The sequence below is a fragment of the Megascapheus bottae genome, chromosome 21, assembly GCF_031878675.1.
Source record: "Megascapheus bottae isolate mThoBot1 chromosome 21, mThoBot2.hap1, whole genome shotgun sequence".
Taxonomy (NCBI): Eukaryota; Metazoa; Chordata; class Mammalia; order Rodentia; family Geomyidae; genus Megascapheus; species Megascapheus bottae.
In genome coordinates, this window is record NC_143529.1 from 18121911 (window position 1) to 18136976 (window position 15066).

General features: G+C 38.5%; 1 protein-coding gene across 1 annotated transcript in view; it reads left to right on the forward strand.

Moving 5' to 3' along the window:
- Positions 1 to 15066, forward strand: part of Cps1 (carbamoyl-phosphate synthase 1) — a 102689-nt gene that overhangs the window by 43924 nt on the left and 43699 nt on the right. Inside the window, exons 19-21 of the mRNA XM_090354753.1 lie at positions 689 to 887; positions 1248 to 1424; positions 9463 to 9581. Coding sequence (XP_090210879.1) covers positions 689 to 887; positions 1248 to 1424; positions 9463 to 9581 — 495 coding nt within the window. The remainder of the gene's footprint in view (positions 1 to 688; positions 888 to 1247; positions 1425 to 9462; positions 9582 to 15066) is intronic.

Consider the following 15066-nt stretch of genomic DNA (forward strand, 5'->3'; position numbering starts at 1 on the left):
CTTGCTGGTCTACATAGGAGTTGATAAGATTTGAATTTTCCCACTGACTTGTGGACCTATTGCAAAATCACTGATCCCTCTCCTTTTCTTCATCTATCTCTGAAATGGGCAATTTCCTAAAGAATTCATATGCAACTCCATTGTACTAGAAATTCTTTACTGAAGTATAAGTCCCCCAATTGGCAATCCTCAGGAGGACAGGCAGATTCCAAAGTGTTAGTTTTTCAGAGTCCAATGCACAAAGACAATTTGGAGCCAGAATCACATCCCCAAATTGCAATGATAGTATTTTGTGATTCTTGTAATGCCCACGGGTGACACTGCTACTAACTTGTTTCTAACTCAACGTACATTACTTTTACAAAAGAATAACTTACAGATTATCATTTGATTGGTGGTTAAATATTAAGTGGAGTTTTAACTTCATTTATCAAGGAAAATTTTGGCAGTTCAAGAGGTAATAGCTCTAGCGATGCATGGTACACAAAGTGCCTCTATAATTTATCACGGCAAATTATTTTTATATGTGGCTATTCAGTATTTATACAGGGTAGAAGGAAAATTTGCCTTACACAGTGAAGTGAAATAAAATCAGGATTTTGAGAAAGATCAGTTTCTATCTAGACACGATCATAATTCCTATTTCTCAAAGAATATACACAGAAGAGTAAATGTGCATTCTTCCTAGGTATCCACTGGCGTTCATCGCAGCAAAGATTGCCTTGGGAATTCCACTTCCTGAAATCAAGAATGTTGTGTCTGGGAAGACATCAGCCTGCTTTGAACCTAGCCTGGATTACATGGTGACCAAGATTCCAAGGTGGGACCTTGATCGTTTCCATGGCACATCCAGCCGCATCGGTAGCTCCATGAAGAGTGTGGGAGAGGTGAGTCTGGGTTGTATCTTTTGTTTGCTTTTACAGTTGTTCTCAGTTAAAATCCTCAAGATTGCCTCAACACTAGGTACTTGATTACAGAACATCACTCTAGTGGAGTGCTAGCACTGAATATATGGCCATTTTAACCACTCTGATGGATTTAATCCTATATAAAAATGAGGTCTTCTTGGGATATGAAATTTTAACTCTAGGGGGGTGGGGGGAGGGTAATGGGTACCAAGACATGTGAAAGGGTATCAATGTATGTGAATTAATGCACCTTCTATCTGGCAAATATCATGTAACCCTTCTATTAATTACAATAAAAAATATATATATATAAAAAAAGAAATTTTAACTGTTCTCTAGGTCATGGCTATTGGTCGCACCTTTGAGGAAAGTTTCCAGAAAGCATTGCGTATGTGCCACCCATCGGTAGATGGCTTCACTCCCAGACTCCCGATGAACAAAGAATGGCCGTCTAACCTGGATCTTAAAAAAGAGCTGTCTGATCCTTCCAGCACCCGCATCTATGCGATTGCCAAGGTAAAATGGGATGAGTTGCCCAGGAATATGTATATATGCTTATATATATACACACATATGTCCACGTAGATATACACATATACATCACACACACAAAGCAAAACAAACTGAATTACAAGATGTGCTTGGAGAAGGATATAGATAAAAAATTCAGATTTTGGAGACTTCTTGGGAGACAGAAGACTTTCAGGTATTCCACCAGCCATTCTATAATTCCTCATGAAAAAATTAACCTGAAGACTGGATCTAAGGGCACACTGTATGGAAGAAAGATCCTTTCCATTTAGTCTACACAGAATCAGTACTCTTCAGTAGAGCTGATGATACTGACCTCTTCTTTCCTATCTTCGTTACTTGTGAGAAAAAGGTATTTTAGAGAGGACATTGTGTGCCTTGCTACTTTTTGAAAAATATGTACTACTTTATTTTCTTTGTTTTTGTGTTCAAGTAGCCACAGACACTGAAGTGCTTATAGTAGTTTCCTTGCAATTATTTTATTCGTGTGACTGTTTTCTTTTTCTTTTCTTTTTTTGGGGGGTGGAGTAGGGCTTGAACTCTGGGCTGGGTGCTGTTTGAGAGGGGAGAGAGATAAAGAAGGATGAAGTAGAAATAATGTAGTGCAGCTATAGGAGATGTCATAGGTGTCTCGATGAAAGCCGTTAATCAATAAAGGAATGAGAAACAAAGCAAGAGTTATTCTGAACAAAATATAATGTATGTTAGATACATCTTGGGGAAATTCTTGGTATAATTAATACACTAAAAACCAGAGTGACAGGAAAGTAAAGAAGCTTCTGGTGGTTGGCAAGAGCCGGCAGAGTGGGAAAGGAGATAGTAAATCTGTCCAAATATTTTTATTTGATTATATGAAAATGGATGTGGTTGAAATTCTTTTTTTTGTCATAGGGCTTGAACTCGGCTTGGGGTCTGTCCCTGAGCTGTTCAGCTCAAGGCTACCGCCCTACCCTTGAGCCAAGACCCACTTCTTGTTTTCTAGAGGTTAATTGGAATCTCAGGTCTCAGGTCCTTTTGTGTCCAGGCTGGCTTGATCCTCAGATCTCAGCCTCCAGAGTAGCTAGGATTACAAGTGTGAGCCACTGCCCAGCTACACAGATATAACGTTGTAGCCAATGCCCGGCTACACAGATATAATCTTGTGTGCATTTTGAACTTATATTTAATTCAAGGTTTAGCACTTGCCAGGTAAGGGTAGCTTACCAGAGTAGCTAGGAGTATAGGTGTGAGCCACTGTGCCCGGCTTCAATTGATTCCTAACGGTTACCATTTTAAGTGCATAATCTGAATTGCCAGTTCTGGGGCTTAAATTCAGGGCCTGAGCACTATCCTTGAGATTTCTCAAGGCTAGCTCTCTACTAGTTGAGCTACAGCACTAATGTCAGCTTTTTCTCTGTATGCCGTAGTACGGAATCGAATCCAAGGCTTTGTGCATGTTAGGCAAGCACTCTACCACTAGGGCAAGGGTACATTCCTGCCCCCCCCCCCTTTTTGTCAGTCGTAAGACTTGAACTCTGGGCCTGGGCACTATCCCTGAGCTCTTCAGCTCAAGGCTACCACTCTACCTTTGAGCACAGCACCACTTCCAGTTTTCTGGTGGTTAATGGAGATAACAGTCTCATGGACTTCCTGCCCTGGATGGCGTGGAATGATGATGCTCAGTTTCCTGAGTAGGTAGGATTACTGGCATGAGCCACTGGTACCTGGCTTGGTATTACTTTCATAACAAAAAAAGAAGCCCACACTTCTCATTTCCACCCATTAGCTCCTTTTCATGCAAATTAAGTGCCATATTAATCTCCTTCCATATTTATTGTGCTTAGAATTTTGACGTTTCAGCTCATCCCTTCTATACAAGGTAACTTGGGCAGCTGGAGTTAGTCTGGGAAGAAAATCCCTGAATGGCTTTTTGACATTTAAGGAAGCATAGACACTAATCCTCCACCAGTGTCAAACCATACTGGGTCCACAAAGATGGGATGACCATTTGTGTGGGGCGTGAAGTGGGGGGGGGAGAATAGGTGACATTAGCTAGGGCAAATATAAATTTTATCTTTAAAGAAGCTTTTGTGGAAATAGAAAACTGATCTTTATTATTTTGTATTCACTCAATTTTTTTCCCATCATCGTCAATGTTGGGCTTGAGCTCTCGGCCTAGTTGCTGTCCCTGAGCTCTTTAGCTCCAGGTTACTGGCCTCCTCTTTGAGTCACAGTGCCACTTCCAGTTTTCTAGTGGTTAGAGTTAAGAGTCTCAGGGTCTTTAATGCCCGGGGTTGGCTTTAAACTGTGATCCTCAGATCTCAGCCTCTTGAGTAGTTAGGATTACAGGCCTGAGCCACCACACCAGGCTTACTGAAATTTGTATATCCAGATTCTCTCTTCACTGTTATGGTATCTACATGCAGAGTTGTGTGTGTATGCTCTTATAGTTTCCACATGCAGAATTTTTGTTGTGTGTATATATGGGCAGTAGGGTTTGAACTCAGGGCCTGGGGTCTGTCTCTTAGCTTTTTGGCTCTACCATTTGAACCAGAAATCTGTGGATATTTTTGGTGATTAATTGGAGAATCTGAAGAAATTTGCTGTCTGGGTTTGCTTCAAGCTCCTATCCTCAAGTCTCAGCCTCCTGAGGAGCTAGGATTACAGATGGGAACCAGTGGCTCACAATCATGTTTTTTTAAATTAATTTTTTATTGTAATTAATAGAAGGGTTACATTATATTCACTAGATAGAAGGAGTATTACTTCGCAAACATTGATATCTTTTCTCATGACATGGTCCCCATTTCCCTCCCCTCTCCCCCGGCTCTTTTTGATTTCCCCTTTCCCTATCCAATTTCAAATAACCAATTAAGCACATATTAAAATATATCAGATAACAAGGTGAAATATTGTAACAATATGAGAAAACCAAGGGATAGCAAAAGAGATAAGAGATAACATAGTATATTAAGGACAACAATCACTCATTATATGGCTTTTGTTTCCTTCTCCTGGAGGTCCTTACATTTAGTGTCATACTATTTGGCCTTATGTCTCTAGATTTTGTTCTGTTGTAAATCTCTGCTAGGAGAGCCCAAGGTTTCTACTGAATTTGACAAATGAGGGAGACTCTTGGGCCTATGTTCCTTTAAGTATGGCTTACTCCACTTAATATGATTTTTTCTAAGTCTTTCCATTTCCTAAAAAATGGGGCGTGTCATTCTTTCTGACAGCAGCATACAATTCCATTCTGTACAAATACCACATCTTGTTGATCCACTCATCAACTGAGGGACATCTGGGTTGGTTCCATATCTTTGCTATGGTAAATAGTGCTGCAATGAACATCATTGTGCTAGTGAATTTAGTATGTCCTTGTTTCTGGACAATTGGGTAAATGCCAAGTAGTGGAATTGCTGGGTCGTAGGGGAGCTCTATGTTTTGATGAATAGTTTTGATTACTGAATTCCAAAATTAATTGTTTTCACCCAGAGTTCAGCCTAGTGGTAGAGTGTTTGCCTATTACGCATGAAGACCCAGGCTTGATTCTTTGGCACCACATGTGTAGAAAAAAGATGCAAGTGGTTCTGTGGCTCAAGTGTTAGAGCACTAGCCTTGAGAAAAAGTGTCCAAGTGACAGTGCCCAGGCCCCGAGTGCAAGTCCCAGCAGTGGCAAAAAAAAAAAAGAAGAAAAAAATGAAAAGAGAAAAGCAGCTCTTTAGCAGGACATGGTGGCTCATGCTTATAATCGTAGCTACTCAGGAGGCTGAGATCTGAGGATCAAGGTTCAAAGCCAGCCTGAGCACAAAATGACCAGAGACTCTTTTTTTTTTTTTTTTTGCCAGTCCTGGGCTTGAGCTCAGGGCCTGAGCACTGTCCTTGGACTTTCTCAAGGCTAGAGTTCTACCACTTGAGCCTCAGCACCACTTCTGGCTTTTTTCTATGTATGTGGTACGGAGGAATCAAAGCTGGGTCTTCGTGCATGCTAGGCAAGCACTTTAACCACTAGGCCAAACTCCCGGCCCTGGACCAGAGACTCTTATCTTCAATTAACCTCTAGAAACAGGGAAGTGGGGCTTGGCTCAAGGGTAGGGTGAAGAGTACAGGGACAGTACCCAGGCAGAGTTCAAGCTCCATAACCTCCATACACACAAAAATAATCACTTTCTGGAGTGGATGATGAAGTGGATGTGAAGTTACAACAGAAAGCCAGTTCACTTTTTTTACTTTAATTTTTTTTATTGTAATTAATAGAAGGGTTACAGTTATATTCACCAGATAGAAGGTGCATCACTTCACAGACATTGGTACCCCTTCTCACATTTTTGTCCCCATTTCCCTCACCCAACCCCTCCCCTCCTCTTGTTTTCCCCCTTTCCCTTTTCTATTTCAAATGAACATATATATATATATATATAGATCAGATATATATATATATATATAGATCAGATATATATATATAGATCAGATATATATATATATATATGTATATATATAGATCAGACAACAAGGTAAGGTACTGTAATAATATGAAAATAACCAAGGGACAACAAAAGAGATGAACAACCATCATACATTATACAGCTCTTGTTTTCATAACCTGAGGTCCTTTCATTCTCCTCCTATATGGCCTTATGGTATCTAGGTTTTGAGCTATTGTAATCCTCTGCTAGGAGAGTCCACAGTTCGTACTAATTATTACAAATGAGGGAAACCATTGAGCCTATGTCTGACTTACTTCACTTAACATGATTTTTTTCCAAGTCTTTCCATTTCCTTGCAAATGGGGTGATGTCATTCTTTCTGATGGTATCATAGAATTCCATTGTATAAAATACCACATCTTGTTGATCCAATCATCTACTGAGGGGCATCTGGGTTGGTTCCATATCTTTGCTATGGTAAATAGTGCTGCAGTGAACATCCCATTAAAAGACGGGCCAAAGACTTAGAGAGACTTCTCTGAAGAGGAAATAAGAATGTCCTATAGATACATGAAGAAATGCTTGACATCTCTGGCCATAAAAGAAATGCAAATCAAAACAACTCTGAGATTCCACCTCACTCCAGTTAGAATGGCCATGATTAAGAAACCCAGTAACAACAGATGCTGGTGGGGATGTGGCCAGCTGGTGGGAGTGTAAACTCATTATTCACTCTAGAAAGCAGTATGGCGGTTCCTCAAATGACTGAACCTAGGGCTCCCCTATGATCCAGCAATTCTACTACTTGGCATTTACCCAATTGTCCAGAAACAAGTACGTAGTAAAACCACTAGCACAATGATGTTCATTGCAGCACTATTAACTTTTTTTACTTTATTGCTATTATTTTATCCCTTATTCCTAAAACAATCTAGGATATGCTATACATATGTGCATGTGTGAATGCATATCTACTCACGCACACATATACATATATTTTCCCTCTCAAACAAAGGATAGTAAACAATGGTTCTTTCCTAAAATCTTATCACTTATGTTTCAGACACTCTGATGCAGATGAGAAAGGGAAGCATTTCCGTGCCCTAGCCGGGCTGTAAAACTCAAGCAAAAATCTTATTCTTTGCTAACAGACTCATGAAGGAATGAGAATTCAGGAAAAAGCCATGGAGATTTGTTCATGGTCAGAGTACCCTGTGTACAAGCAGGAAGTGCAGGGTCTGAGACATAAATTTTTGTCTGCTGGAGTGTCAGGGTGAAGTGACTGATTTCTGTTTGTTAGAGGTCATCATTACTGTTCATTTCCACAGCAACCAGGAACTTGGTGATTTTGACAAAAGTGTAAAAGGACAGGTGGGTGGTAGAAGGGGAGAAGAGTGAAGGGAGTGTGTAAATCTTCATTTGCTTTCATCATTCTCAGAAAAGGGCAACTTGCTCTGAGGTCTGATTTTTGCAGCCGTCTTATTTCAGGGTGACTGGGTCATCATTTCTTTTGATATGGGCAAAATACAGGGCATTATTATTATTATTATTATTATTATTTTATTTGGGATCATTAAAGTAACCTCAGAGGCATTTGAGGTTATCACAAGCTTTATTGTTGCTATTTTAGCCTGCCAAGCTGCAGGACAGAGAGATGAAATTCTGACTGGCATGTCTTGATTTCCCATGCAGCTGTAATAAAATGACTGTGGGAATCTATACTCCTCTGTACTGATGATAGGTACAGCATCATTGATCTGTAAAACGTATGGGTAGCAAGACTCTTTTACAGTTGTTAGCTGCCAATTGTCTTTATTTGTTTTATTTATTTTTTGTTTTTTATTTGCCAGTCCTGGGCTTAAGCTCAGGGCCTGAGCACTGTCCTTGGGTTTTTCTCAAAGCTAGAACTCTACCACTTGAGCCTCAGCACCACTTCTGGCTTTTTCTAAGTATGTGGTACCGAGGAATCGAACCCGGGTCTTTGTGCATGCTAGGCAAGCACTCTACCACTAGGCCAAACTCCCGGCCCAATTGTCTTTATTTACTAAGAAAATAAGGCATATTATAGCCATTGGAAGTCTAACCATAGTTTTGGCAAAAAGTAAACCAAACTTACAGAAGATGAACATAATATAACATCAAATGTTCCCATGAAGTGTATGCCATTTTATTCTTATCAGTTAGGACTGTGGACTCTTAGAATCTCAGTTTTTCCCAATATTAGAAAGAAATGGCCAGTCCTGGGGCTTAAACTCAGGGTCTGAGCACTGTCCTTGGCCTTTTTCAAAGCTAGAGCTCTACCACTTGAGCCACAGCACCACTTCTGGCTTTTTCTATGAATGTGAAACTGACGAATCGAACCCAGGGTTTTGTGCATGCTAGGCAAGCACTCTATCACAAGGCCAGACTCCCAGCCCCAAGAAATGAAACTTTTTTTTGTGGGTCATGGGGCTTGAATTCTGGGTGTGGGTGCTGTCACTGAGCTCTTCAGCTCAGGGGTACCCCCCTACCCTTGGGCCTGGGCATTGTTCCCAACTTCTTTAGCTCAAGGCTACTGCCCTACTCCTGGATCCAGAGCCCAACTTCCCTTCTTCTAGAAAATAATTGGAGATGAGAGTCTCACAGTCATCAGTGGCCAGGCTGGCTTTGAACCTCGATCCTTAGCTGTTAGCCTCTTGAATGGCTAGGATTATAGGATCAACTAAGAAATGAAACTTTGAAGAAATCAAAGCTTCCTCAGACTATAACAGCAGTTACTAGTTACGTATATTTCTCATTGGGTCTTGGAAATAAAGGGTGTCATTGTAAAATAGTAATTAGATGTTAGTATTTTTATTTTTTTACCATGTGTATACTTATGGTTATTAAAACCACAACATGTGTTGATAAACAATTTAATAAATATATAAAATAATAGTTTTTGAATATGAGTATTTAGGTTTGAGAGTATATCTCTCCCTTAAGTTGAATTTTTAAGTAAGTATGATGATTCAGTTGTAATTTTATTTTTGAGAAATTACTAAAGTAAGCTTGAAGAAATGGTTGAGCTGCCTATTGGAACATAGTTTATCCTTTTTATTATTTTGAGATGTGTTAGGATTTTCTAAAATGCCTCCCTTTGCAGAAAAGTCATAGTAATTGTCTCAAAATAATTTTCTGTCAGAAGTCCCCTGGATGAACTATTGTAGTGAAATAATGCCAAGCTAGATCTGCCTCATGGATCGCTAATAACTATTGTTTTCTGGTGAAGCTGTGAGCTGAAGGACAACATCAAAACATAAATCAAATGATCATGATACTGATTTATTTTTCTCATCAATTTGGCTTGAAATGAAGCCAGAAAGTTGTTCACCTAGTGACACAAAGGGAACCTGTTGGCTGTATGGTGGGTTCACACTACTCTGACAGCTCTACTTGGCCCATTTATAGGCAGGAGCTAAGAGCTGACCCTACTCTTTCCATTATTGGTAGGGAAGTCCAAGCTGTTCACGTTTCTCGTTTTCTATCTCAGTGAAAAGCTTCAGGTTCTCCAAATACCATAAAGAGGAGGCCTTTCTATGCTTCCAACCAGATGTTTGTAAAATCTTTGCCAAAGAGAGTATCTCTTCTCTTTGCAGGCCATACAAGACAATGTGTCTCTTGATGAGATTGAGAAGCTCACTTCCATCGACAAGTGGTTCTTGTATAAGATGCGGGACATTTTGAACATGGAAAAGACCCTGAAAGGACTCAACAGGTATGCACTAGTTCTTGGTCCTCTCTACTTATTGTTACCCTTATAAGCACTTGAAGAAAACTGTTTCATTGAGGTAAATAATATCAATATTAAACATATGAACATATGAAGAAAATAACTGGCATTTTTTCACGTGTTTTCTTTTGAGAGAGGAATCCACTAATGTCTTCTACTTTCTCTTTTACCAATAATCATTGTAATGCTTTTACTAGGTATTTTGAGTTTATAAAAATTAGTATATGCTTATAAAACGTTTCAATTATCAAACAATTCCTAGATTTCAGTTCTAGCCATCAACAATTTAACAAAATTACTTCCTGTAAATTTTCTCTTTTCTCGAGCCTAGTTTTAATATTAACCTACAGATTGCTATGTTTTGATGAGAAAATTCATTCCTATTGTATTATTCTCCTGATATTTCTAACAGGGAGACGTCCACTTCAGCATACAAATAAGCCACCTTCATGTTTCTGCTAATAGATACTTTACTTGTTACTAATTTACATTTTTATTTCCTTCATGGACAGTTATTTTTATATTTCAATTAATGTTGAGAATATTCTGATTAATGTCAGTGCTTTCAATTCTACTATTTTATTTTTCCTCAGAAGGCTGTGTTCTGAGATAGCTCAGGGTTTATGAAATCATAGATGATTCTAAATAGGGATCTCTGATGGAGAGTGTTTATTACCAAATGAAAAAAGACAGCCTACTCCTTTTAAGCTTCTGTCTTTGAAGAAGGTTCTAAAAAGCCCAGGGATATGTTTAGAGAAAGAAAAAAAATGGGGACAGTTTAATTGCTTAAAAGGATGCTGAAGGTAGTCAGAAGTATAGAGATTCCTCCTAGCAACATTAACCACAACATATCTCTCAGCTGTTTTATTTTTGCCTAATTGAGACGTGTACAAGGTAGGTAATCAGAACACTTGCCTTGCTTGTAGAGCAAAATTAGGTCCTATTTGATAATCAATTCAATAATTGCCCATGTCAATTGCTTGGAGTTTTCCTCTCAAAGGAAGATGAAACTGGTTATGATTTATAGTAAATCAAGCTTTGTTTCGATCACAGAAAACAAGTTAGGAATTGAGCCTATTCTATTATCTTAGAATTTTGCTGACTGAAGGTTTCTTTTCTTGGTTTATGAGGCCAGCCGAACTTCTATGTTGAGTTATAGTTTGTTTTGCTGTTCCTTTTCAGCAACTGATTTCCAATGCCTTAGCAAGCCACTCCAGTTTAACCACATGGGGGTGCTAGAAACTTACTGGATTTTATATGTAGCAGTGAAAGAGACCTGGGGTAGAAAATAGCCGATGTGTTCTAAATTTCCGCTTGATATACATTTTGATCTTTGGAAAAATTTAATGTTTTAATTGAGTAGTTTTCATACAGCCAGAAGGCAGGCAGAGATTCTAACTAAGCAGAAATAAGTGTAGATCGATAGCAAAAAAAAAAAGTTCCTTGGAGGACTGAAATAGCTTGCTGTCATAGATCATGTAAAATGCTTTTCTGACTCACATATTCTTCAGTTAAGTTATTCATTTGTTTGTACTTTGATATTTCGAGTCCCTGTTTCCTGATGTAAATATACCCATAAAGATACTTTCTCTTATGTTTAGCATAGATCCTCATTCATAATGTTCTATAAATGCCATTTTTGTGTAGAGCCTTTTATAATTTAGAAAGATCTAAAATATCCTATGTATAACTTAGTTTTGATCCAAGGAGGATACAGTTTTTATTATAGGGCAAAAATCAAAAAAGAATGAGATTCAAAATACGGCTCATGGCATCCTTAAACCTAAAATGCATTATGTGAGAAACAGTTTTTTTCATTTAACTTATTTTTTGACATTTCAGTGACGTATATAAGCAATTTGATAATGACTGTTAAAAATATTAGGTAAATAAAAAGAATGAAAGGCTGGGATGCTACCTGTCTCTACTCTGTGGCATGTGAAGATATTAAAGCTGATTGATTATAATTGTATGGTTCTTGGCTTCTTGTCCTTTGATTTTCTTCCACTGCTTTGAACCACAGTCTTTTCTTTTTTCCTCAGTAAATATCCAGACACGTACCACATCAGTAATAATAGTGCCTTATAAGAAGGTTGGCATTTAAGAGCTGATTTATATATCATCAGTTTAGAGCACAATGGAAAACTTTTCTTTTTTTCATATATTTTTAATTGTTATTAATAGAAGGGTTACAGTATATTCACCAGATAGAAAGTGCATTACTTCACATACATTGATACTCTTCCTCATGTGTTGGTCCTCATTTCCCTCCCCCCCCCACGCCTCATCTTCCCCCCTTCCATATCCTATTTCAAATAACCAAATATATCAGATAACAAGGTGAAATACTGTAACAATATGAGATAGCCAAGGGATAGCAAAAGAGATGAGAGATAACATAGTACATTAAGGACAACAATCACTCATTATATGGCTTTTGTTTCTATATCCTGGAAGTCCTTTCATTACCTTTTTGCATTTGCAATTACTTTTGGTTCTCTTTGCTTCATGATTTTCAAATTTCCTCATGTTGATAAGTCTGGATGGGCAGTATGCCCAGGAAGTACTAGATTTAGCCCAGGAAGTACTAGATGTGTTTCTTCTTGTGCATTGAAGGAACACAAGATACAGAATTTCATAGTTCGATTTGTTTTATTTGCTGTGGAATTGTGGGCCTGGTATATTCCTCATTTCTTTAATTCTCACTCTTCCTTGCTAATGTCTATGAATATTAAACTGAAAATAAGTAAAAGGATTTTTGGTACATGATAAATGCTCAACATTTTTCTCCTGTCTCCTGAAAATTAAAAAATATGGTTTGTTTGGGCCAGGAGTGTAGCCTAGTGTTAGAGTGCTTGCTGATTATGCATTAAGCCCTGGGTTCGATTCTTCAGTACTGCATATACAGAAAAAGCTGGAAGTAGTGCTGTGGCTCAAGTGGTAGAGCTCTAGCTCAAAGACAATGCCCAGGCCCTGAGTTCAAGCTCCAGGAATGGCAAACAGAAAATAAGCTTTGTTATAATCAGAGTATTTCATGGCTTGAGCATGCACACTCACATTTAAAATCTCTACTATTTGGGAAGTGTAGGTCAAGAGGCTGAAGTTTAAGAACAGAATGAGTTTAGTGAGATCCTACCTCAAATGGGAATGGTAGTTCCTGCCTGTCGAAGACAGTTCTATGAAATCAGCCATGGGCAGCAATGTGAAACCATATAAAAAATAAAGCAGGGCTGGGGGCATAGCCTAGTGATAGAGTGCTCGCCTAGCATGCACAAAACCCTGGGTTCGATTCCCCAGAACCACATGCACAGCAAAAGCCAAAAGAGGAGCCAAAGTGGCAGAGGGCTAACCTTGAGCAAAAAAAAAACCATATCCAAGGACGGTATCCGTGTCCTGAGTTCAAACCCCAGGACTGCCCCCCCCCAAACCAAAAAGAATGAAGAGTGGAAGGCACAGATCAAGTAGCAGATAGTGTGCCAATCTAGTAAGTGTAAGTATCTGAGTTCAAATCCTAGTACTGCCAACAAAATAACAAAGAATGAATGTTATTCCATGATTTTATTTATTCATTTAATTAATTTTAGTCATTTGTGAGGCTTGTACTCAGGGTGCTGTCCTTGAGCTTCTTTTGTTCAAAGTTTGTGCTCTACTTCTTGAGCCACAACAGCACTTCAGACAAGATTCTCAGGGTTTTCTTGGCCCACGCTATCATTGAGTCACAAATCCTCAGGTCTCAGCTTCTTGAGTAGCTATGACTCACTAGCATCTGGTTCTAGACATACCAATTTTTTAATGAAGTAATGAGACACACACCTTCTTTTAAAAATTACTGTTCTTTTACCCAATATTCCATAGATGTTTTGAGCAGTATACAGATTTTCTGTTAATACTCTTTCCTCCCTTCTTTGTAGTGAAGGGTCTCATTTTCCTGTGAGCATCAAAGAGTTCAGTGTGATAAACTGGGCTCATTGGTGAGTTCTCAGAAGTCACAGGCCTCCCTATTGCTTAGGAAAATAATCTAGGGCAAGCCTGGTGAGTTCCACTTGGGCATTCAAGTGCTAAATTGAGCTCAGTAAAGTTGGCCATTTCTCTGCAGCCACAAACTTCTGGCAGATGCAATAATGCAGGTGTCACCTTAGCTGGAACACTCCCTTTGAATGTCCTCTCCTACACATGTTAGTTTCTATTAGTTTTTTTATTTAACTTGCTCACGAGGCATGCAAAAATCAGAGAAGAATGTTCTGTGCTTACTTTTCATTGCAGAGAGAAAAGTCAGTGGATTACTTTTTGATGTATTCCCCCCTCCTCCCTCTCCCTTCCCCCCCCCTCTCTCTCTCTCTCTCTCTCTCTCTCTGTCTGTCTCTCTCTGTCTCTCTCTGTCTCTCTCCCCCTCCTCCCTCTCTCCCCCCCCCCCCCCGTCTCTCTCTCTGTCTGGCTTGAGGCTTGAACTCAGAGCCTGTGTACTGTCTTTAGGCTTTCTCAAAACTAGAGCTCTGCCATTTGATTCACAGCATCATCTCCAGCTTTTTTCTATGTATGGGGTACCAAGGACTTGAACATGGGTCTTCATGCATGCCAGGCAAGCACTCTACCACTAGGCCAAACTCCTGGCTCCTCTTTTCCTGAAGAAAAAAATATTATAAAAAAAGTCTGCTTTGAAATGCTAAAATATGGGAGTAATTTAGGAAATAGATTTACAGCATCAGTAAACATTATCATTATACTTTGGAATAACATATTGATGACACCATTTACTACATGAGACGTAGAATGGAGAATGAAGATATTTGCTTACTGTATTGGAGCCCCTCCTTTTTTTTGGATTTGCAGATGATAATCTCATGTCTCATATCCATTCACTGTATTTCTTAGTTTTACTCATTAAAATGTTCCAAATTAATTTTTTACTAGATTAATGTACAGCTAGCTGATAAAATACTAAATAAAAAACACTTAAATAGAATGAAATAATTTTATGTTATAATGTATTACTATTCTGTTATTGTTATTCTTCGTATTTCAAACCAGTTGTATAATGAGACTAAGTGAATTCTAAAACTGTGGGCTTATGTAGGCATGGATATTGTTTTCTATGTAAAAGAGGGATATTAGTTTAAGAAATTGTAAATCTCTGTTAACTAGTGCCACAAGTTTATTCTACCTTTAATTTGCTTTTATGTTCCATAGATGCGATAGAACATTTTCTAATTTTTAATACAATTACTTAACTGTATTGTTAAATAGAGATTATATATAGGCTGCATTCAAAATACTATATTTTACAGTCTCCATTATCTCTTTAGAACATGCCAAAATAACTTCACAGATTGTTGTTTATAAATGCATAATTTCAAACTCGTTTATTTTCTGAATCTTTTTGATGAGAGCTATACATTATTTTCACTGATATTGAAAGGTGTCATTAAGAATGTTGAGGCAGAACACATGAAGTACTTATAATACATCTGCA